The sequence below is a fragment of the Furipterus horrens genome, unplaced genomic scaffold (genome assembly GCF_987537825.1).
Source record: "Furipterus horrens unplaced genomic scaffold, mFurHor1.1.pri manual_scaffold_1, whole genome shotgun sequence".
In the NCBI taxonomy this organism is placed as follows: Eukaryota; Metazoa; Chordata; class Mammalia; order Chiroptera; family Furipteridae; genus Furipterus; species Furipterus horrens.
Window position 1 is genome coordinate 33,976,240 of NW_028327171.1, and position 25,766 is coordinate 34,002,005.

General features: G+C 36.9%; 1 protein-coding gene across 1 annotated transcript in view; it reads right to left on the minus strand.

Moving 5' to 3' along the window:
• Positions 1 to 9,872: 9,872 nt before the first annotated feature.
• The window catches only part of SLC2A2 (solute carrier family 2 member 2), a 35,093-nt gene continuing 19,199 nt past the window's right edge, over positions 9,873 to 25,766 (minus strand). Inside the window, exons 4-11 of the mRNA XM_090273889.1 lie at positions 24,532 to 24,656; positions 19,892 to 20,007; positions 19,133 to 19,295; positions 18,450 to 18,637; positions 16,115 to 16,219; positions 12,481 to 12,582; positions 11,643 to 11,846; positions 9,873 to 11,553 (exon numbers count right to left, since the gene is read on the minus strand). Of these exons, the coding sequence (XP_090130015.1) occupies positions 11,353 to 11,553; positions 11,643 to 11,846; positions 12,481 to 12,582; positions 16,115 to 16,219; positions 18,450 to 18,637; positions 19,133 to 19,295; positions 19,892 to 20,007; positions 24,532 to 24,656 (1,204 nt within the window). The 3' untranslated portion in view covers positions 9,873 to 11,352. The remainder of the gene's footprint in view (positions 11,554 to 11,642; positions 11,847 to 12,480; positions 12,583 to 16,114; positions 16,220 to 18,449; positions 18,638 to 19,132; positions 19,296 to 19,891; positions 20,008 to 24,531; positions 24,657 to 25,766) is intronic.

The window sequence follows — 25,766 nt, forward strand, 5'->3', positions numbered from 1 at the left end:
AAGGCTAGCAAGATAATTGGACAAGGGGAAAAGCCCTTGCCCCTACCTTTCTGGGACCAGATTTGGAGTGGGACCAGAGGAAGGCAGGCACATGTGCAAAAGAAGTTAAAATGGTGGCAGGGAAGGTGCTGGACCAAAGAGGCCTGTCAGTCTAGCCCAGGGAAAAAGGGATTGGTTGGGATGTGGGCCCATCCAAAGGCTGAGAAAGCACTTGATCTGTCCCATACCAAATTGGATACAGTCCCAGAGGAACAAAGAAAGTCTCTCTTGTTTATCACTCACTGCTCAGGACCTGAACTACTTTGAAGCACTGGCCTGTCTTCTCCATGCACCATGTGGTCTTAGTGGTCTTAGTAGCTATGTGGCCCATGGCCTCCAGGAGGGAGCCTCCCCCCCACCCCCCCACCTCTCTTGCTGACCTGGTGAATCATTCTCTGGTGTGTTCGTGTGACCTTCTGGCCTTAGCAACCTCATGGACTATAGCTGTGTGAGCCCCACATGCAGCCTCCAGGAGAGATCCTGAAGCTGGACAGCCACTGGGAACAAGCTAAGCTAAGCTATCTGGAAGACTGCTTAGCAGCTGCCTGCAGGCTCTGAAGGATGGTGCTATAAAATGGGGAAGGAACTGCCGGCACTACCTTTTGTTTTGGTCTTGCTGAGGACGGCTGGGCTTTGTCTGGGTTTTGCGGAGGAGATGACCTATAAGATGGGGAGTCACCCATTTTCCCAGATCATGTAGCATCCCAATAAGATTTCTTTCCTTTTGCATGAGCACCTGCCTCATGAGTTTGGCTTCCGTGGTGGCAGGCAGGTGAACTCCCCCTTTTTGTTCATAACAAATTGACCTCATTTCATAGAACACTATCCCACAACACATACACCATGTGATTCAATCCAAAGTTATTAGAGGTTTTCCTTGTATATAATTTCTAACTTGATAAAAATATGATTACATAGTTGCAGAATCTGTGAAACAATGATTCTTGCTTCACAGTAGGTATATGTGTGTACACACACACACACACACATAATCATCACACATTTTTTTTCATTCTGATAATTCTCTCATATGTTCATGATTTAGTCACCTTTTACTTTTGGAAAGTGTGGAGTGAGGGACATGTACCTCATCCCTCCCCCTTCTGCCGCTGCCCCTGGAATGTGGGTGGTCAGCGGAGGATGGCAAAGATGGAAAGGGAAATCTGAGGATGAGCATGAATTTCCAAAAAATATTTCTTTGTGTGTTCTTATCTGACAATAACAGTGATGTGGAAGATGAGGATGTGTCCTTGGCTGTGTTGTCACACTACTGTTTGCTGTTATTTTGCTTGGTTTTCACTTACCTACCGTGGTTTCAGAAAACCATCATCATCTGTTTCTTAGTCCACCAAAGTGAGATTAGGTGATGTAATAGTTCATTGTATAGGACATCCAAGATTGCTTTCCCTACATACAAAATATGCTTCTTAGCACCAATTAAGAATAATGGGACAAAGCGGATTCTATACACAGGGAAATAAAAATTAAAAAACAAAACAATGATCCGTGAGAAGAGAATGAGATAAAGCAAGCAAATGAAGTCTTTACAGGGGTGGATGAATCATTGTCCCGATTTCCCCTGGGTTGCTTGCCCAAGCCCTCCTGCTGAGACAGATGTTTCTTTGCTAGGCAGAATTAGAGCTGAGTAAATAAGGAGGTGGTTGTTCACTTATATCATCCTAGCACCTTACATGTCAGTTTAAGAAAATACTAATGAAAATTCTGTGACTTTTTGGAATCAGACCCAAATTACTTCTAGAATTAAAAGAATCAGAGTAGGGACCGCCCCAATAACTTATCTGATGTAACGGAAAAAGCCTGATGGAGATCATGTTGGTGCATTAGGGAAACAACCTCAGGGCTCCTGCTGACAGGACACTTTTCCCAAGTGCTATTCATTATGATGCATTATTAGCTAACTGCAGGCAGTGGACACCCTCTGCATCTTAACTAAAGTGCAGCAGCCATTTAGCTAGTGGGGCTTGCTCAGTCTTTACAGTTGTCTTAATCATTAGTGAATTAGTTAAACTATAACATTAGTTGATAAAAAATAATCACCAGTGTCACTTGGGAACAAGTGGGAAACTGGAACTGGCTGTCCAAGGCTCTGAGTACAGACATTCCTGACTGTGCAGATTGATGACAGACAATCACACAGCTCCAGACTGAGCCAGTCTCAGCCCTGCCTCCTTGGGGATATAGAATATCATGAGACTGTTGTTCAGGTGTTGATTTCTGCTTCAGAGTAGGGTAGATGTGTGACAGGGAAAGCAGTACCATGGCCTTTATATTCAGCTCTCAATCATTCTGAAATTGATATTTGAAACTCATGTTACTTTCAGTGCTCTCCTTTTGGGCCATTTCACTGATTATTAATGGCTCCACCTGGGGAGGTCTGGCAATGATACTGAACCTCAATCAAGCCTCCTTGGCAGTTCTGGAAAGAGGTCTTGAGTGTTTGCTCAGAGACTGTGAATAGAAGCTCAAATTGTGCTTTACAGTTATCTCTAGATTTTAATGATTGGTGTATTAATTTTCTACTGCAAATCACCTAGAGTTAACCGAATAAACAAAGCTTAATTGGTTTGGTTTGATTCAATGTTTGATGACTGACCATAGGCAAAAAAACTTGGGGGGAAATATCTCTTATGTAGCCTTTTTTGTAGTCTAATACATTTGAGATTTATCTGCAGTAGGCAATTAGACAGACTTGAACAGAATAAGGATAGGCCAGGTACAGAAGGTCACCAGGGTGGAAAGCCCTGGGTGCCTAGCAATGGGCAAAACTGGGAAAACAAGTAACCTTTCCTCCACTAGCATATCGCTGGCCATTCGGTTTAGGCCCCCTGACCTCCCCTAAAGTCTCCACTCTTAAAAGCCCTTAGGCTGAAGGACCCAGAGCCTTTTCCCTCCCTTTCCTCTTTCCCCAACCTCCCAGGTACGTTACCTTTTCCCTTCTCATTCCAAGCTCTAAGAAGGGCTCCCTTCTTTTGCCTCTGTAGTTTGTTTCTTGAACCCATTTCTTCTACTGCTTACTTCTACTCTGTGACTTTCTAAATAAACTTTCCCTTATAGTTTGAGCCTTGGCTGTCCATTGTTTCCTAGCCATGACTCAAGTCCCGAGGTTGCTGCACAGAGCTCCAGCCTGACCTCACCAATTAAAAAACATCTGACGCTGTTCTCACCGCCACTGACACTCCATGTTAATTACATTGCTAAATTAATTAAATAAGAAGGCTATTAGACTGAGGTGGCTTGGCAGCCTGTGTAAGCAAACCAAAACCTAAGCCTATAAATACCTCAAGGGTAATCAAAACCTAAGGACAGCTGATCACAAACAGCCACGTAGGCTTTCCCAAATGAGGCAATGCTCACCAATCAAGTAGTCTCTATAAAGGTCTTGCCCCTAGCTCCTATTGGTAGAGCACAACCATTTTTTGGCTTCGTACTGCCTGACTTGAATTGAGTTGTCCTCAAATACACTCTTAAGACTTTAATGCCTAAATTTATCTTTTAATACATATCTTAGTTATTCACTATTTTTTATTGCTGAGTAGTATTCTAAAGTTTGGTTATCCATTCATCAGCAGACCCATTTCTCCTGTCTTTTTCACCATCTATTTCCGAAAGTTAACTTCCCCCACATTTATTTTTATCCTATTATAAATACAATGTACATACACAATGAAGAAAACTTGGACCACACATTCAAATGTACACACTAGCTGAAATCCTACCACCTATGGATAACCACTAACCACGGTTAACATGTTCTTTCTCCCTCTCTCCCCGCTTCAGTTCTGCTTTACTCTCTCAATCTCTTTCAGTGTATCTCAGATATATTGTGTATACATAATGTCATCCACTTCTGGGTTATATAGCATTTTTTCAGTTGATTTAATATTTTAAATTAAAATTTTTATTGTTATTTAATAATTTCTTTTATAAAAAATGCATATCTATAATTTAAAGGTCAAATAATAGTACAAGGCCTATATTAAATATATTTAAAAGAATTCACAATAGTTTTCTGCCCCATCCCTCCCCACCCATGAGTCTTCTTATAGATGAACACTTGCAAAATTTTAAATGATTTCTTAAAGCTTTAATTTTGACATTCTAATCCATATGTTATATCGCTCAGGGTCTCAGCAGAAACAGATGGTCTACTGATCAGGGTGACTAAAGAAGGAACAATTTACAAAGAATTAGGCCAAGTTAAGGAACCAGCAAGGGATAGTAAAACATCTGGGACAGGTAGTAGAGAAACTAACAATAGTATCAACTCTAGGATTAAAAGGGGCAAGGTTTGAGGGATCAATGACCAGAACTCAGTAAGACCAGGAGCTGTAGCCTTAGGTGGATGAATGTAGTCACTGCCCCACCTGGGTGGGAAGGTGGAAGCTGAAGGAACCAATAGCCCATTTCCTGCCTTTTCTTGCCTTCCCATTTCCCACCAGGTATCCATTAAGCAAACCCAACTAGAAGCCAATGACAAGGAGCCCAGATGATACTGGATAATGGAGTCTGAGGAAATGAGTCTTCTGAGGCAGATAGCAGCATGGAAAAGGTAAACACAGATCTGTAGGGCACAGGGAAAATTACCATCACATAGGCTTAGACTTATCTTTTTGCTTTATAGATTTTGGTTGTTTTGTGTTGACACTTTATTATGATAAATAGTACTTAGTACTTGAACTTTTTTTCACACTTCCTCACCTTTTCACGTCTCATAATATAGAACTATTATAAATATAATTTGAAAACAAGAATTGTAACAACATCCAGTGTCTTGTCTTACCTAATTATGTAAGTGATTATTCACCGCTAAGCCAAATAATATACAATACTATGACCTTCCCTTTTATGCCGCTCCCTACCTCACTAAATCCCAGGAATTCATAGTTGCTTCATATTTGCATTTGTTTAGTTTTCTGAGTGTTTAGCTAATTTTTTCTAAATGTTCCAACTAGTTCTTTATATGGCAAACATATCAAAAATATTTTAGTTCTTTTTTTTCTGGAACCTTCTTTTCCTTGCTTCAGTCTGAATTGGTTGTTTTCTAGGCCCTGATACTAGCTGTTCATCTATGACTTTTGTCCTGAAACTTTTCTATCTCCTCTTTTGCAGAATTCCATGTTTTTCTCTCAGTTTTCTCCTTTGTTTTAGTAGAGTCTACCTTCTACTTGTTTTATGAGAAAAGGTGCGGAAGATGTAAAATTTATACCTAATTCTACTTAAACATTCAATTGATAATATATTTAGGAACAAAATTCTAGGCTGAAAAACATTTTCCTTCAGAATTGTGTAGGCATTGCTCCATGGCCTTTCTGAGTTCACAGTTGCTGTTCAGATATTGCATGCTGCTATGAATCCTGTTCCTTTGTAAATGGCCTGTATTTCCTTTCTATATGACTTTATATGCACTCTGAATCTCTGGTGTTCTGAAGTTTCATGATGAAAGTTCGGGCTTTGTTTGTGTTTGGCACATGATGAGCTTTCAATCTCAAGTCTTGTTCATCAGTTCAACAGAATTCCAATATAATGTATCTTTGACAATTTCTTCCCTCTTGTTTTGATTGTCCTCTTTTGAAATCCTGTTGTTTGGATGCTAGACTTTCTGAGCTGGTCCTCTAAATTTCATTTCTTCCTTCCTCCCCAAGCCACCCCAACATTTACTTTGTAAATAACCTAATAACTGTTTTCACAGTTGGGTGTGTTATCTCTTACTCATGGACAAAAATGTAGGCTTTCATGCCTGCAGTTGAGCATTAGGCCGGTTGTCTCCAACGTCTCTTTCATAGCCATCCTTCTTCCACTTCACACAAGACAGGTATAGTCCTCACTGGATCCTGACTCTCTGCATGGTACCTTGACTTAGAGTGTTAAACCTTTAAAGGTACCAGACAAAGAGGTACTTGGAAATAATTTTACCCATGAAATGTATAAGTGGCTTAGAAGAAATAGAATATTTTGGCCTGATATTTTGAATTCAAACATTATAGAACAAGATAATGACGACTTTTGTTTGGCAGACCTTACCCAATTGTTTTGAAAGTGCATGCCTCCCGAGAGCAGGACCAATAAAAGTAAAGAAAATAAAGCAACTATCTGAAATGCAGATGACAGACTTACAGCAGATATCCATGCCTCATATCTATGTTTGCCTGTGGAAGCACCTCAGTTCCAACATGACATGGCTGTCATAGGAATGAAATTAAGGTACTTATTGAAAGCAAAAAATTAACTTAGAGATACAGTAAGTCTAATTTAGAAAATTAGTTTGACAATGAGGACTGAATTTGCCCATTAGATTATTACTATGAATTGAATAAGCTAACAAGCTAAATCTGAACTCTGATGGTTTGATGTAAATACAGCATATGATAAAATAGAAACATGTTATTATATATATGAAAATGCATAAAATTAATAATATTTTAATTCTCTCAATCCTTTCTGAGTATACCAGGTTAAGCAAATTGCCTCTAAGTGAAAGACTGAACAATATAACTAATAGTCTTGTTTTGGCAAAACCTTTATGGTATGCTACCTGAAAACTAAGTGACAGAATGATAGCAACTCCTTTCACAAGTTTAAAAAAAAATTTTAATGAAATTAAAGGGCTCAATTGAGTTATTAGTTAATTTAATAATTAACATTATTAAAAATTAGTTTGATGATGAATTTTTATATTCTTTTTGGCTATAATTTAGAAATAATTCATGGAGTTGAATAACATTGGTTTTTCCATCCCTATTTACTTACCTCTGAAAACAAAAAATAATAATAGAATTTATGCTGAACACTATTTCACTTTAGTAATAAGAAATATAAATTTGTAATACTGATTTTTTCTTTCATCAATTGTGGACTACTAATAATCATAAATACTAATTCAACCCAGAAAAAAAGGTTAAACATTTTGACCTTTGTAGACACAGGACAGTTTTAAATATTTGAATTCAAATTATAGATATTTTTGTTGTAGAAACTTACAATAGAATCATCAAAGATATTTTAAGGCATATATTTATTACTTTGGGATAAAATTCTCTTAAGGAAATAGAACAGAAATATGAGAATAGAAAAGAATGCAATAAAATTTTCAAAGGTTAATATATAAACATATTTATATATATATATTTTAATGGTTATGATGAATAATAAATTACTATGATATTTAAATTCCATTGGATAAATAAAACACAGTCATTTAAAAATATCAATATATGCTATATTTTGAAAAATTACATCTTTTGCAGCTGTGATGAAAATTTTGGATGTCAACTTAAAAATGTGATAATCACTAACATATAGTTCTTTTCTACTTTCTCCTTGGAACTGTACCTATTTGTTTTCCAATTTTATTCTCTTTATGAGAATGCAGGTGATCGAGGATTTGGATCACATATTCTTTTAAGATTTATGTCTTCCATAAAACTTAAAACATTTTTTTTTAATTCAATTTTTTGGGTTGACATTGGTTAATAAAATTATATAGATTTCAGGGGTACAATTTTATAATACATCAGCTGCATATTATATTGTGTGTTCCCTACCCCAAGTCATGCATCCTTCCATCACCATTTATCCCCCTTATACTCTCTTCTACCAACCCCACCCCTCTTTATCTCTGGTAATCACCATACTGTTGTCTATGAGATTTTTCCCCTTAATCCTTCACCTTTTTCATTCTATTTTACTTTGATGAAGTGTCTTATTCATAATAGGAGCTCGATTAAATATTTACTAAACTAAATTAGTTTTATTTTCATCAAAGAGAATCATTTATTCCTCTTCAACTGTACCTACCTAGCCTTTAGGCTAGTTTTTTCCTACTACTGATAATCAAAACAACTGCCTGAGGGAAATAAAATTTGGGTTTAAAAAGTAACTCCCATATTATCTTTAAAACAAGAATAGGAAAAGTATTGTGAAAAGGAAATGAGTATATACAGTAAACCAATATCACCTTTCTTAAATATATTTTCTATATAAAATAAAACACACTAAGCATTTGGAAATATATTTATTAACATAAGACTGTAGCATATATATATACGCTTAACTGAAACTAGTTTCTTTTCATCATGATTCTTTCTAATGTGCACCAAATTAGAAGGCAGTACAAACACCAGCAGATGGCTCAAAGTGGTTCACAATAAAGCTTTTCTTCTCAGGTCATTGATATAGAATTGTAATGAAAAATTATATTTTTTACACTTTACTCAGCACTCTGCTTAGGACACCATAAGCACAAGCTATTGCCTAACATTGCTTTATTTATAAGCTAGCAATAAGAAGTAGCTTATGCGTGTACAATGATTCACAGACTTTGCAATTTTTGAGGGTTATCAAGAAGGTTTAATCTTGTCCTATGATGATAATCTTGTTGTTAAATTACATTTAAATGTAATATGCAGTATTTTATCTTGTACTTAATATTATTCAAATAAATAATATTATATATAGACCTCTTAAAAATAACAACTTAAGTAAAAGCAAATTTTTAAAATACAGTAAAAATTCTTATAACGTACTTAGAAATATCAAGTATGGGTTTAGGAATTATATAGCCTAAAATCTCCCCTGGCTTTCACCTTCCCTTGTTTTTGTGAGATTGAAATAAGAGAATACCATCTTGAATTATGAATTTGGGACTGGCTTATATATATATGATAATCCTTATATCACAATAGTATCTTTGTCAATACTAATTCTAGCTAACACCTTGGATACCAGACACTCTACATTTAATCCCCACAACATCTCTCCGAGGTAGGTAACATTATTGGGCCCATTTTACAAAAGAGGCCTCTAAATCGAGGTTCATGGAAAGCAAAAGACTCATATAGAAGCATTTATATCCTGGTCTTCCTGAACTCCTTGTTAGAGTGTCAGCTCCTTGAGGAGGCATTCTCTTGCTGTGTCTCGGCAGAGAAGACCCTTGCATTAATGTCATAACAGTGGGCACCAGCTAGATGTAGTGGATGAGTAACCAGACTGAGAAGTATAATCATGCTTTGAACAAGCAAATAGAAAAATCACATTTGTAAGACCATCAAAGTATGAAAACACTTCCTGTACAGAAATGACAGAGTACTATGAAAAATGTGTTCAAACTCACATCTAATTTCCCTGGGATTAAATCTAATTAATTGGTGCCAACTTTATTATTTATTGTGATGTATACCATTGAAACCCTAGGAGTTTTTATTGTTTAGCTAGTTCCTTTGTCCTAATATGAAGGGTTAACAGCTTCTAATTTCACTTTCGTGCTTCTTTTAACCTCACTTGTATCTCTGCAAAAAAAAAAAAAAAAAAAAAAAAAAAGAAAGAAAGAAAGACAAAACAGGAAGAAAAACAAATTTCAGGGTTTAAATTTCTGGTATTTGTGAGTCTATTAAAATAATTAATTAGAGCTTAAAAGTCGTCTTTTGGGTTCTTTATTAAACCTTTACTACTTTATTCTCTTAGTAAATGAATGATTACATTCATTGTCTACAAAAATTTTAAATTTCTTTATCATTGCAACTTTGGGCTTCTCAAAGGCCATCAGCATCCAGAAGACAAAGCTGCACAAGATCCATTTTTCTGCTCCACTATTCAGAGTTCCTACATCCCTGCTCCGCAGCCCCTCAACCCTCCGAAAGTTCACAGCTTAGCACAAAGTTCTCCTGAACTATTTAACCTCACTCTGTCTTAAAGTCCTAAGTGAACATAGTCTATCCCAAATTGGCCCAAAGGAAATTAAAAATAAGTCAAAGTGAAAAGAACTAACTTCATTATTTGGACTACCGAATTACACAAAGGTAAGCAACAACAACGAATAAGCAAATGTTGAGTGTTTTTATGCACATTAAAGCAAACATAAAACGCACTGATTCAAACGTGAGGAAAACAGCCTGAAGATACTTTAATTCCCCACTAAGCCTTTGGTATCCATCAGAACTGTATTTCCTTAGTTGCAAAAGTGACTGTGAGCAAAAGTCCATTTTATTATCTGGGTATTTTCAGTTTGCTTACATAGGTAAAAGCACTTAGAATGGTGCCCGACACAAAGGTAGTACACAATAAGTAGCAATTGCAACAGAACAGCTTAGATAGCATCCTTATATGGCTAAGATGAAGAAGGAACCATCAAAGGGGATGGTTTTTTTGTCTTAGGGAACTCAGTCTTCCCAGGAAAATTAAACAGGGATTTTGATCAAGTCTGCAGTTGAACATTTATGAAGTTTCAGGAGCAACCCCTCAAGAATTCTCTAACCCTATCTTTTCAACCCATTTAGAAACATAATGATTCAGAAAATATATACATTTTAACAAATAGCAGTCTTTTACTTCAAACTCCCCAAGTTAGACTACTTTAACTTATTGGGGTTTGAAGAGATATACAAAATGCCGACTTAACACTGAGCATATTTTATAACACAGCTCAGAAAACCAGTCTGTGCTTAATTAAAAAACAAAACATAGCTCAAAGGATGGAACCAACAAGGAACTGGTTTAACAATGATTTATAATAGACGTTAATATTAACTGATAATCCATGCTATATTATCAGGTAAAACTTTTTTACTGTTTAATCTAAAATAGAACTCTTTGGTCACCAAAGGTTCTAAAATGTTTGCTTATTTTTTCCAAGTACTGAAAGATTTTCATAAGCCTACCAAAAATAAAAGTTTTTCCTTACAAACATATTTTTATATACTCACTAAACCATTCTACATGAAAATACAGAAAAAATAAAAACTTAAGCAAAATTCAAATTCCAATACACAAGAAAAAAAAATAACTGAATGAGAGAAATGGAAAAGTTATCAATTTTACTGTGAACCTTAACTGCCAATAGATGAATCTTCTTTAGCATGAGGTTTGTGGGTAAGAAAATTCCAACTTAATAAGGTTCAAATATGTAAATATTAATAGTTTATCCTCAGGTTTCTAGTCACATGCTTAATAAAGCAATAATGTGATACCTTGAAATGGCTTCAATTTTAGTATAACCTTGTTATAAAGAATAGAACAAGTAATATTTTAGAGTATTCTTGCCCTTTAATGTAATGAAATGAGCTAGGCTTTTAGGTTTACTTAATTACAGATTTTTGTTATCAAAAATAAATTCTATAACTTAAAAAAGAAATACTTTCTTAGGTAACATTTGATGACATTTCTGATCAGAGCCCATAAAAGCTCCTTTTAAAAATAAAACAATACTTTAAGATATAGATATAAAATTCTCAAAGAATTGTCATTTAAAATCACATGACTTTCATCCTTTCTCCGTTCACATCAAAAAGCAGATTATCTTTACTCAGTCTCTCTAGCTCTAAGGAATTTCATTTCCGTGGCAGCTTTTGGTGTTTTTGCCGGACCATTCTTCTTTCGAAATTCTGCCGCGATTTCCTCGAAGGACTTTCCTTTAGTTTCTGGAACTTTGAAAAACGTAAACAGAGTAAAGACCAAGACCACTCCAGCGAAGAGGAAAAACACATAAGGTCCACAGAAGTCCTGCAGAGAGAACAAACACAGAGTTCCAATCCGCGGTTGCTTGACCCTATCTTCTGTTCAGTAAATGTGAACAGTATTAGGCTGCTTACCACAATGTATGGGAAACACAAAGCTATAATGAAATTGCAGGTCCAGTTGCTGAATGCAGCTACTGCTAAAGCTGCAGGGCGTGGTCCTTGACTGAAAAATTCAGCTACCATGAACCAGGGGATGGGGCCTGGCCCAATTTCAAAGAAACTGACAAAGAGGAAGATGGCGATCATGCTCACATAGCTCATCCAAGTTAATTTATTCTGAAACAAAACAAAACAAAACAGAAACAAAAGTAGAACTGGGATCATTGGTTGCTTCTTCCTTTAGCTAAGTAGACCCATCCTGGTGATTATGTGCAAATATGTACAAGGTATTCTAGTTGGAGACAAGTTTATTCTCATCTGAGTCATCCTTAAATCTTTTGAACTCTGTTATAAGGAAATCCTCTAGATTAGGATTTTATATGATTCTTAGTCACTCTTTTCCTATGAAAGAGGCAGGGTCAGGATCCAGTGATCTTTGCTCCTACTAATAGCTAGGTTGCTACATAAGATGCATGTGAAGAAGTGGCTGAGAGTTCTGGGCTGGAGAGGCCCAAGGTCACACAGGCAGCCAAGTAGTAGAGCTAGTTTGGGGCTGATCCCAAAGCATACACTCTGACCATTTGCTCCACTGCCTCCCTGGGTAACAAGTGCAATTTGCTTGCTGATGTTCACCCTTTCAACTCCCCAAACTAGCTATCTCTTCCTTTATATTTCTCCTTTGTGTTAAATGCTCTTTTTTAGTTCATAAGTCATTCTCAAAAGTGTTTTGACATACAAGCGCTTTACCCTGGAGCACACAACATTGCGATCATATGGCAACTAAAAACCTCAGTGCAGGCACCAGACTCACCAGCAGCACAAGTCCCACGGACATGAAAATGGCACAGACAAACATCCCACTCATTCCAATTAGGAACAGAGAGCGACGGCCTGCCTTCTCCACGAGGAACACCTAGGAAAGTTTAAAAGCACAGAGGTTTGATACTTCAATAGTTTTGCTGACAAAGAGGTCCTTTTAATTCTTAAAGCTGGAAAGAAGCAGTTCTGTTATCCCACTTTACCCATGTGTAACTGAGAAGTGGGGTGACTCTTGCCCGAGGTAACAAAGCTGGTCTCAATGATGAAAGGTGACACTCATAAATACCTGCTTCCTTTAGTCACATTAATTTGAACATGGCAATCTCAAGAAAGAACCATAGTGTTACCATGACTTTATGATTATCACTTTGGGTACCATATTAAGCGGCCATACATCTTAGATCTCTTCAAATACATTTCCTATATGTTTACAGTAAGAAATTTCCACATAAAAATGATACTAATTTCTCTCCTGAGTGTGTGTGCACTGCAGACACCTGAAACAGTACAACTGTTGAGGAGTTGATTATTCTCATCTAACTTTCTCACTGAGAATAAAATTGAGTTATGACCACTCGCCTGGCAACATATGGAATTTGATCACTTTACTAAAATAGTTAGATCTTCATTTTACTGGTGTGCCTAAATGTACCTGGTGCCAGGAATAAATTATCCATTTGAAAAAGTAAGACTTTAAAGCAAAAGCTTAAAGCGTACTCTTTTTTTTTTATTTTATTTTATTTTTTTTTATTATTATATTTTTTATTTTGGTTTTTCAATTACAGTTGTCCCCTTTTCCCCTAATTTCTCTCCCCCACCCTAAAGCGTACTCTTATTCTAAGTCAGAGATAGGTCATTGATTCCTTTGGATCTGAGGATCTTTGCGTTAATGGTTAAGATTTACAATTAGCCCAAACCAGAGTTTGTTGGATAGAGTCTTGCTTGATCCTTAGAGTACTGCCAAGGTTGATGCATCACTCACAAAAAAAGAAAAACTTCCTGTCTTAATTTCTCACTTTGGTGAGTAAATTGTCTAGGTTCACAAATCTATCAGTAGATCAATAGCAAACCAATGCCCTTACTATAGTGAGCTCTGGTTCTGAAAATATCTGAGAAATATTTCTTTTCACCTCCAGTGAAAACCCCTTTCACCTCAGAGGCATTTTGTAATCAGTATCAAATCACTTTGGGATGATAAGCCAAGAGCCCACACTTAACTGTTGAGAAGGAAGCGAGAAAAATATTTGTGTTCATAAAATTTCTCTCTCTTTCTATTTGACTCTTTAATCATGGCTTTTAAAGCTGACTTGATGACACTACATCAAGCTATGAAGAAAATGGAAGCATTTCTTAAGGAACAAGAGCTTTTGTTATGTCTGTTTTTTTCTGTTTCTGAATAACTATTACTAATAGATAATAAACTCTAAAACTGCGTGCCTTGAAAATTGAGTCAGACTCCCATTTTGAGGCCAGGTGAGCATGCAGGGAGGAATGTGACACAGGGTGAGATTTGGTCAGGGGCTGGAGATGTATGCCGACCGTAACTCTCCCTTTGGCCCAGACAGTGTGCATCACTCAGATCCTGGAAGTCCATTTAGAGTGCGGTAGCCACTGCTCCTCCCCTAGCTCCGTCTTGCCTCCCAGATCCCTCCATATTTCTTCCTGTTTTACTTTTTCTCTCAAGATTACAGACTCTCTCCTATGGGCCCATTAGTGTGGAAGAAAACATGGAAAATGGAACATAATTCAAAGTAGAGTCAGGAAAGCCTCTCTCTTTTCCCAAATGTTCATCCTGGGGGGTGGGGGGGAAGACCAAATATGTTCCTTCCAAATTGTTGAAACATTAATATATTTCAGTACATATTCCTATTTGCATATCTTTATTTTGATACATGGAATTTGATAACATTGGTTAATTTGAGGGAGAGAAACTGGGTGACTGAGGGGCTATCTTTTTTGTACTTTAAAACAACTTTTCTATATATATATATATATATATATATATAATTAAAGTTTTTAAATGTTATTTATAGTGCTGCAGGTTAGTTGTAGTTAGACAGCTGATTAGAGATGACTTTTTAAGTTGTGTCACTATCTCAAAAATGTTCACAGAATATAAAGATGAACTCTATAAATGTATATTCAGAATAAGACACTGTTTTCAGAGCAATTCTTTCTACTCCAATGAGGTTGGTGGCAGGGAGATGAAAAAGGAAATTCTGCAGTAGTTTCCTTTTAGGCACTCTTAGAATTTGGGTTACTTAATCTTGACAACTGGATGCTTTACACAGCAAATCCTGTTACATTTAAAACATTTTAATCATAATCTCTGTATCAAAAAAATATGTTGAAGTAGGATGTGTAAAACATTTTATCTCTGGCAACAAAAGAATGCAAATAGCCCATTGGATTGCATCCCAGCACCAGGCCTTCATTGATTTAGAGCAGCCTTTTGGCTTAAACAGGCATTATCTCTAAAGGCATATCTACAGAGCCACTGCTGTTCCCTTGTTATTTGTTCTGCCCCCACTTTTGGACAGAGCTGCCTTTTAGTTTACGTACCCAGACTAAAATTTATTGACCACCCTAAGGTAATAGTTAAAAGTACATCTGAAGAGAATGAAAAACAAGTGACTAAAATATATTGGGTATAGCATTGTGACTGAAATTGAAAAGCACAAGTTTTTTGAACACCCTGCATTTTAAGATAAAAAATAAGGCCAATTACCCTCATTTTAGAGTGAGTTACATTAGTTGGGAAGTTTTTTTTCTTCTTGTTGTTGCTCGTTTACTTTAATATTTAGATCATTATGTTATATATTATTATTGTTAAGATACCAAATCATTTCTTATATAAGGTATTTTGTCTTAAAAAGAGTATATGACCTCTTTCCCTTGTTGGAAAAAACTTTTTTTTTTTCAAAAATAAATAACATTTGACATTTTCTAAAAAATAAAATTTCAAAAATAACTAACATTTCAACTTATGCACCACTTCTACTCCATCCTCTAATAATACTACACAGTCATGTGCATCTCCAGAAGCCATGGCCTTGTGAGCTACTTGGAAGCTGTGTCCAGTGGCTTAACATCATAAGAATTGCCAAGATGGTTTAATTTTACTAGAGGGTTGGCTATCTCATTGAGAGGACCACATTTATTTATTTTTTAAAATGTTTTCCCAAGACACCAGGATAAAAAATGAATTTCAACTATGGAAGGACAGGAATCTAGTTACAAGATCCAATAATGAAGGAAATCACAAGCTGTTGGCTAAACCCAACAGCGCAAGTATAGAGCAAAAGAGAAGGAACCTAAAGAGTATGTTCTGTGTGTCTGCAGTTGAATTATTAATTCACAAATGAATAACTAATGGCATCCCCACCAGTAGAGAGAACCAGTTATAACCAGAGAACCAGACAATCTGCTCAGTTATGCCTAATCAACACAGTGGATGGTTATTCACATATAGGAGTCTTCCCATGACCCACTTAGTTCCACATAGCCAGAACATGTGAATAGAAAGTCATTGATCACTTTTAGATCACAGGTTTTTTGTTTTTGTTTTTTTAATTCTTTTTCTTAACTAAGGAACTAAGAGATTAGTTTAGGGTTATTTTACTTACAGAGAGAGCAGTAAAAACTGTGTTGATGGCACCAACTCCAATGGTTGCATAAACTGGTTGGCTGAGTCCAGCTGTCTGAAAAATGCTGGTTGAGTAGTAAAAGATCTGCAAGATAATAACAGTTTAGCCTTAATCAAGAAGCCTAGCACTGATGGCTTTAAACCAAGAAATATTTTAAATTGTTTAATTTTAGTTGCTTCTATGTAACCATGGTCCCTAGAACTTCCTTAAGATTTTATCCACCCTCTCCTTCCAGGGGAGGAAAAATCACACTTTTTATTCAGTGTTTAAAGCTTCTGATTGCTTAAAACTTCTTTTTATATTTAGCTAAAAACTTTGCATATGCATTTTCTTTATTTTAAACAAATTTAAGCCTCTTGTTAAAGTATAAAATACATACAAAAAAGTACACATGTCATAACTGTATAGCTCAATTAATTTTCACAAAGTAAACATACCTGTATAACCAATATCCAGATTAGGAAATAAATCCTTTCTTGCTTTTCTGAAGCCCCCTAAAAGTCATGTTATTTTCTCAAGGAAACACTTTCAACTTCTACCGTTGTAGGTAGCTAAAGCTTGCCTAGTCTTATACTTGATATGAATGAAACCACATAGTATATATTAATTTGTATTTGGCTGTACCATTACCTTTGTGAGAAGAACCTATAATTGTATTTGTAGACTATTCATTATCTTTACTATATAGTATTTTATTATGCTAATATGTCACAATTTAGTTACCCATTCTACCACTGATGGCTATTTAGGTAGTTGCCATTTAGTGTGATTATGAACAGTGCTGCTATGAACATTCTAATACAATCCTTTCAGTAAAATATACATACATACATTTACACCTAGGAATAGGACTGCTGGACAACAGTATGTATATGCTTAGCTTTGATAGATACTGCCAAACAATTTTCTGGAGATGTTGTGGCAGCTGATACTCTCGTCAGTGTATATGAGAGTTTAATCCAAAGTTTTCCACTAATTTCAGTAGAGATGGAGAAATTGATTCACAACCTCCCTAACAGCCTTTATTATTTAGTTACACTTTTACTTCTATAATAGTCTTTTAGGTCATTTTGTTGTTCTGCCATGCTCTGGCATCCCTTCCCAACATACATGTCCTCTTTCTGCAGACTGGGCTGGTGCAGGAGGACTGTGAAAACCATGCTCAGTGAGGACTGGCTTTAGCACACTGCATTCTCTCCCACCACTTTTAGGCTGCCCAGCAGCCTCAAGTCCAGTATTTCCTGGATGCCTCTAAGTAAATCCTGGGATGGAAACTAAAACAGGGTCATTGACAGAGTTAAGTGTTGTACCATTGAATGTACAGACATAGCTGAGATATGGGAAAGCAATTTGGTCTCTGAGCCCCAGAGTTATAAAGAGAATTAGATTAAAATGAACATCAAGGACACTTAAAGGAGGACAATGACCAGCAGAGCTGTATTCAGCTTGTGGAGTAAGGTTCAGTTCTCCTTTTGCTTCACCTCATAGGAATTACTTTCCTTGCTTCCCCCAACTCTCTACCCACCCATCAGTCACTTCCAAAGTGTCCTTTGTGGATCTGAGATTGGCTATCTATAGAGGAAGCCCAAATAATGTTTTCAACAGCAACAAAAGGGGATAAGTGATTTCCTTTGTTCAGTTTCCTAACAAATGCTGAATCATTTTCTTCTACTAGCTAATTGCCAGTAAAAATAATTCTAGTCTGCATAATGCAAAGACTTCAAGTCAAAACCCCAAAGCTAGCAAGTTTAATACTCAGTATGTTTTTCAATTATGTCTTTTCTACCACCCTCACTCACCGTATCATGTCAGTTCCCTCTATGGTTTATTTTGTGTGCATGAACTGTCTCCCCAAACAGAGTGAAAGTTTCTTGGGTGGTGGGAAATGTTTGGCACCTGGATATCTGGTATACAGTACTTCATTTAAATAGAGGGAGCCATGGACTCTTTTGGCCAAAGCTATTATAAATCCTAAATTTTATACTCAACTCTAGAAGCCCCTTGTAATTTAGTTTTCTTTGGTGTAATTATTCTCTTTTTCCCTTCTTGTATTTATTATGACTTTTGCCTTCTTACCTACATCCTAATAGACCTATAATGTCATTGATTGTTGGCATTAAAAAAAATTATAAGCTAATTTTAGAAAACAGATGAGGCAAAACAGAAAATTAATGCTCACTCAATATTCACTTATACTAAGACATGTGATGTTAATAGTTTTAAATGTCTTTTAGCTGTTTAAACTTGTAACCCCTTTTTTGCTCTATCTTAATTTACTTTACTCTTAAGAGTTAGGAGATGTTCTTAAACTTACCCCATTGATTCCAGAAAACTGCTGAGCCATGTGCAGCATTAATGCCACTAGAATAGGCTGTCGGTAGCTGGAATTGGTGAACAGCTGAATTATGGAGACTTTCTGTTCACTTGATGCTTCTTCCCTTTCTTTCCTCATCTCAGTGATATCCTTGGTGACATCAGCACGTCCTCTGAGTCTTTTCAAGCCTGCCCCCAAAATGATTACATTTATACAACTCCAGTCAAAACAAAAATAAATGTATATGTAGTATGTAAATGAAAAGGCTACAGTTCTGCATAGTCCTTTCTATTACTTAATAACATGCACTTTGGGAATTCTTTCATTAAATTCTGCTTTTTTTATTTCAAAAAAGCAGAACATTTGGCTTCATCTTATGACAAAGAGAACTATGGTCCTCATACCCCTGAAGCATAATGCTGGAAAGGTCTTTCAGAACACTATGGTTGAGTCCAGTACTCTGCATGCGAGCTTCTGATTTGGACTGAGTGAATATTTATGGGTGCAAAATGGCACATGCCTGTCATATTGGAGTGGTATGCACGTTCTCCTTACATGTAATCACTGACTTCATTTGGGAAGTACTGCTACCAATTTCAAGAGTAGCCATTCATGCACACTCTTTCTCATTAGGTGATAGTTCCAAAACAATAGGTAGAAAGTAAAAACACCCACAGACTTACTTTTCTTTGCTTTGTTTTCCTCATCCAACTTGATGTAAAGGTATCTAGGGCTTTCTGGACAGAAGAAGAGCATCAGAGACTGTAGGACAGCTGGAACAGCAGACAGACCAAGCAGAATGTGCCACAGCTCATGGTTGCCCAGTATGAAGTCAAGGCCAACAATCTGAAATGGTAGGGAAGCATATCAACTTCATACTCTGAGTCTGCCTTTGGCAGCAATTTGTTGGATAGACATACTGACTATTGAATAGTAATCCCTGAGAACTTTGATTCAAATATGCATCAAGATGAAAACTACTGCTAGTGTGTCTTACCTTAATTAAATTAGGAACTACTTGTTTTATTTACAAAGACTTCACCTACGTTTGTTTTCATGAACTCCTATGGAACACATAGGATAGGAATCAACCAAACATTTAACAACATATTTGATATTTAAAACAATGACAAAAGTCATGCATAACTTTCGACCTTTGTTAAAAAAAACTCTTCTTAGGTGACTCAGAACTTGAGTAGAATAGTATTTTATAAATAAAGCAATTACTCTATCTGTATAACACAACCTCAGCTCCAAGGGGAAAAGTGAGCACTGGAGTAGTAATAATTTAGCTTTGAGCTAAAAAGTCTATGATCCTACACCACTTCCACTACCACTGGTGGAAGTTTTTTTCTATGTAGGTCTACAGTAAGTGTGGACAGTCAGGGAGATAAAAGCTGGGTAAAGTAGAGGATAAATGAAATAGAGTGTGGGGATTTTACCTGACTAATAAGAATGCCTGTGACAATGGCCAGCTGGTGAAGAGCGCCAATAGCACCCCTGAGTGTGGTTGGTGCGATTTCACCAATGTACATTGGAACCAAGCCTGAAATTAGCCCTGCATAAAACATAAAAACAAGGGTTAATATAAAGCCAGGACTATCTCAATACATTGATTTGGATTGAGTACTGTCACTATTTTGATGGAAACTTCCTTCCTGAGTCTGTTGAAAGGAAGAACCATTGTTCCCAACCATAGACACAGTTTATGAAAAGAATATTTGTTGATAAGATTCCAAATAAAGTTGTAGTTGGACATATGAATAGAAAGAAATGGTTAGTAAAGTATTTGGCAATTGTTATATCACTGTCTTATTTAATTAAAAATTCCATGTTAGTATTGAGTTTACATCACAATGCTTTTGTGTGTCTTTAAAAAAAGAGACTGAAGAATGTGATAATAATATTCTTTAAAAATAATATTCTTAATCTACACTCATGGATTAAAAGGAATGAGAACACATCTAGGCTAATGTCATTACTTAATTGAGCTGAGAAAGGACTTACCTAAGATCACAGTGCAATAGTTTTAGCATAAGAACTACAAGCCTTCTCTGAGTTTCCACAATGTGGAGGTGCCTCAAGATCACTGCTAGAGTGATGGGGGATTTAGAGAGGTGTAAAGAGTTAAGGAACTAAGAGGCTCTTCCCCCAATTACTCCAACCCGAGCAACCCAGCTTCTTCTTTATTCTCTCCAAATAATAGTCTTCAGAAATGATTTAATTTAAATAAAGACTTTGGGTGCTTAAAGGAATACAAAAACTGAAAAGCACTAGGCCATTTTGCCTTCTTTAATTTTCTTAAATGCAGATGTAATCAGTCATGTTGGAGATGGTGGAGTCTCTAGCCGTTTGTTGAGTGCAGAAAAGGTCAGAGACTATCAATAAGGCAAGGCTGAATGCAATGTTTGCCATGTTCTTAAGATTTTAAAAATAAGATTTGTCAGAGGCTTTCTCTTACAGAGACTTCCTGCCTATCAAGTAGAAATGAATGGTCTTTGTGTAAAAGATACTTTCAGTAACTATTTAAATATATGTTTAAAAAGCTTTACATTGTTCTTAATATTTCACACAAATATTTTCATCATTGATACAGCATCTAAAATTCTGCTGACAGTCTTTGTGTAATACTTACTATTATACCTCAAGAATATAATAGTGTAGATAAACTCACAGGTTTGAAGTCACATGAACCTGAAGTCAAATTGCATTTCTGATCATTTTTAGTAACTTTTGGCTATCAATAAGTCAATAAACAAGTGCTGGTGAGGATGTGGAGAAAAGGGAACCCTTCTGCACTGTTGGTGGGAATGCAGACTGGTGTAGCCACTGTGGAAAGTAGTATGGAGATACCTCAAAAAATTAAAAGTAGATCTTCCTGTTAATACTGCAATCCTACTTCTGGGAATATATCTGAAGAAACTCAGAACACTAATTCAAAAGAACATAAGCACCCCTATGTTCATTGTAGTGTTATTTACAATAGCCAAAATATAGAAGCAGCCCAAGTGTTCATCAGTAGATGAGTGAATAAAACAACTGGGACTTCCGGCCAAGATGGAGTCCTAGACAAACACGCTGTGTCTCCCTCCAAAACTAAGAAGGAATACAACTACTTCAAAACTAGAGACAACCAGAAGTTCCAGAAAACCAAGCTGCAAAGAAGTCCAACAAACAAAGATATAAAAAAGAAATACTCATCCAGACAGGTAGGAGGAGCGGAGCCAGGGCAGAGAGGACACGGTGTGGTTGCGGCAGCAGTGGCAGGCCAGTGGGAAGTGCAGTCACACGTTTTAAAAAGTCAGGAGGGACACCTGGGGAGTGTTCCCAGCACCAGATCAGACTGAGCAGCCTATGGTCTCAGCGCTGGGAAAAACAGAGCCTCATTGCTTTTGACTGTGCAAACCAGTGGGGGTTGGGGCGAAGGAAGAAACTGCCAGTCTCTCAGTAGAGTCCACTTGTTTAAAGAGCCCCCATAGTCCTAGAACATCTGCAGATGCACCCACTCTGGGAACAACAGCCAGGGCAACAGCTAAAGAGGCACCAGTCCCATATGGAAGTGGGAGAAGTGCCTGGAAAAGGGGTGAGTGCTGGGCAAGCGGCATTGTTCTCTCTCAGACCCCTCCCCCGCAAACAAGGCCACTACGTGGTGAAACAAGTCACCCTGTATGACAAAGACCTAAGGCTCCGCCCCTTACAATGTAACAGGTGTGACAGCTCTACCTAAGACACAGAAGCAAACAAACACAGGAATGTGTCAAGATGAGGAGACAGAGAAGTATGGTCTAAAAGAGGGAATGGATCAAGGTTCCAGTGGGAGAATTAAGTGATGAGGAGATAGCCAACCTAACAGACATAGAGTTCAAAACACTGGTGATAAAGATGCTCACAGGCTTGACAGATATGCTTAAGTACAGCAAATGCATAAGGGAAGAAGTGAAGGCTATGCCAAGTGAAACGAAGGAAAATCCACACAAAACCAATGGTGAAGGGAAGGAAACTGGGGTTCAAATCAATTATTTGGAACCTAAGGAAGGAAATAAACAGTCAACCAGTATAGAATGAGGAAAATAGGAATTGAAAAAAATGAGAAGAGGCTTAGGAACCTCTGCGACAATTTTAAACGTGCCAACATCCAAACCATAGGGGTGCCAGAAGAAGAAGAGGAAGAGCAAAAAATTTGAAGCTTATGTAATAAAATAATGAAGAAAAACTCCCTGAATTTGGCGAAGAAAATAGATGTACAAGTACAGAGAGCCTCAAACATGCTAGACCCAAAGAGGACCACACCAAGACACAGAATAAATAAAATACCAAAGGTAAAAGATAAAGAGAATCTTAAAAGCAGCAAAAAAAAAAAAAAAAAAAAAGCAGAGTTACCTACAAAGGGATGTCTATAAGACTATCAGCTGATTTCTTAAAAGAAACTTTGCAGGTAAGAAGGAACTGACAAGAAGTATTTAAGATGATGAAAAGCAAAGACTTACAATCAAGATTACTCTATCCAGCAAAGCTATCATTTGAATGGGAGGGTAGATGAAGTGCTTCCCAAACAAGGTAAAGCTAAAAGAGTTCATCATCACCAAGCCATTATTATATGAAATGTCAAAAGGACTTACTTAAGAAAAAGAAGATCAGAATTATGAATTAAAATGACAACAAACTCACAACTATCAACAATGGAATCTAAAAAATAAAAACAAAATCCAACTAAGGAAATCAGAATAGGAGTAGAATCATAGGTATGGGGATCATTTAGAAGGTTATTAGCTGGGGGGGGGGTGCGGGGGGAAGAGGGGAAATGGGGAAATGGTGCAGGGATTAAGAAGCATAATTGGTTGGTGCAAAATAGACAGAGAGAAGTTAAGAATAGTATAGGAAAGGGTGAAGCCAAAGAACTTATATGCACAACCAATGGACGTGAACTAAGAGGGGTGGTATTGCTGGAGGGAAGGGGGGTACTTGGCAGAGGGGATCAAAGGGGAAAAATTGGGACTACTGTAACAACATAATTAATAAAGTATACTTAAAAAACAACAACCATGGGACATTTACACAATGAAATACTACTTGGCCATAAAAAGGAAGAAAAATTTTACCTTTGTGAGAGCATAGATGGACCTGGAGAACATTATGCTAAGTAAAATAAACCAATTGGAGAAAGACAAATACCATATGTTCACTTATATACAGAATCTAACGAACACACTAACAAGCAAAATAGAGACAGACTCATAGATAGAGGACAGGCTGAAAGCTACAGGGTGGAGTGGGGTTTAGGGGTTGGAGGGATTGGTCAAAAAGGAAAAAGGACTCGTGGACATGGATAACAGTATGGTGACTACAGGGCAGGGGGGCAGGGGGTATAAGGGGGATAAATGGTAATGCAAAAAATACAATAAAACTGTATTATTATTCAAAAAAAGAAAAGTTGTTTCCAAGACTGAATGATTGCAGTAATTTAGCTGTCAAGTTCATGGGAGGAGCATCCATTCACCACTCTTAACTCTTCTACCAGCTGCTTCTTTCTCCTTTGGGTCACTGCCACTTTAACCCTTCGCCCAGCCAGGACTGAAATCTGACAGGACTAGGCAGTATGGTCTGAGAGATGGGCTCTGTGTCAATGCCCTTCCAGATAGAAGGAGCAGAGACATAGCAGCCAGGTTGGCCATAAGGGCCGAGTTAGAGTTTCTGGGTCGATCAGCCTTCCACTGTCTGCACATCAGGAGTTATAAAGGTAGCTAGTATTTCTTGGCACTTTACTGTAGCCAGATTCTATGCTGAACATTTTACATGTATTCTCACAAGCACCCTACACAGCAGATATTATTCTCTTCATTTACTAGATAAGAAAACAGAGAATTAAGAATTTGTGGTCATATGACTAACAATGTTGCCATGAATAAGAGGTTACAAATCCTGCTTTTGGGTTCCAAACCTCCCTGACTCAGGAGTTAAACTTTATGCTACTGTTTATCCCTTTAGTGATGTCACTTCAAGTTCAAAATATTCCCCGCATATTACCACATCTGCTTTTAGAATAATTTCCACACAAGTGTGCATGTATGTGTGTGAGACTTACCACAGTACAGTCCTGATATACCTCTTCCTGAAATTATAAGAATGTGAGATGGTCCCAGTTTTGAAAACCCCATCAGGAGTGCTCCAGCTAATGAAAGAATATTTGCTAACAACATGGCTTTGATCCTGAAATAGAAAGCAAGGATTATAAATTCAGCATCAAACCTTGATAAAAGAGTTTGCATTTAAAGCACGGTGAGATATTTTTTTTTACTTAAGAGATTACTATAATTTTGCTGAAAAGGCTAGTTGGGAGAATCTTAAACCCTGACTGATACTTTGATTTTACAAACGGAAGCATTAACAGTAAGTAATATTTATAATGAGAGAATCTGGATTTCATGCACCAGATCTTCATATTTTGATGGAGATGATTCAATTGTGGTGATAACTAGTTTGAGTTATTATTAAAGTCTGACACTTTCAAATAGTTAATGAATTAAATTTTCTATTAGTTTATTGTTTTAAACAATTGCTGGGTGATAGCTAAATTCCATTCTGTACTTGTAATCTATGATACCTTGCTTTTTTTTTTTTTCATTCTTTAAGTACAGGTTTTTAGTTGATGTAGATTATGAAAGAAACTTTTAAAGTTAAATTTTCTTTTTCATGAATTATTTTGAAGTAAATTAAAACATACTTTAACTTTAAGCCTTATTGTAACATAAAAGTTCAGCTGCCTGCTGCTACAAAAGCCAATACTCCAGAGGCAGATGCTGATGTAAAGGAAAGTGGTTTATTTGAAGATGCTAAGCTGGCCATCTGGAAGATGGCAGACTCATGTCTGGAAGCCCATCATCTGGGAAGATGGGGGACTCATGTCTCAAAGCCCATCTCCATCTTTCAGTAGAGGCAGAGGTTTTTAAAAGGTGAGAGCCCTGGCAGGTGTGGCTCAGTGGACTGAGTGTTGGCCTGAGAACCCAAAAGTCGCTGATTCAATTCCCAGTCAGAGCATGTGCCTGGGTTGTGCGCCAGGTCCCCAGTTGGGGGTGCGTGAGAGGCAACCACACATTGATGTTTCTCTTCCTCTCTTTCTCCCTCCCTTCCCCTCTCTCTAAAAATAAATAAATGAACTCCTTTAAAAAATAAAAAGAAGGAGAGGGGAACAGAACAAAGAGAGAGAGATCAAGGGAGGGGATTGAAAAATTCTCTACATGTGGACTAGCACAGTCCATTCTCATAAGCCAACTGATGGCCTGGTGTGCATCATCCTGGTTTAGTCATTACAGATTCATG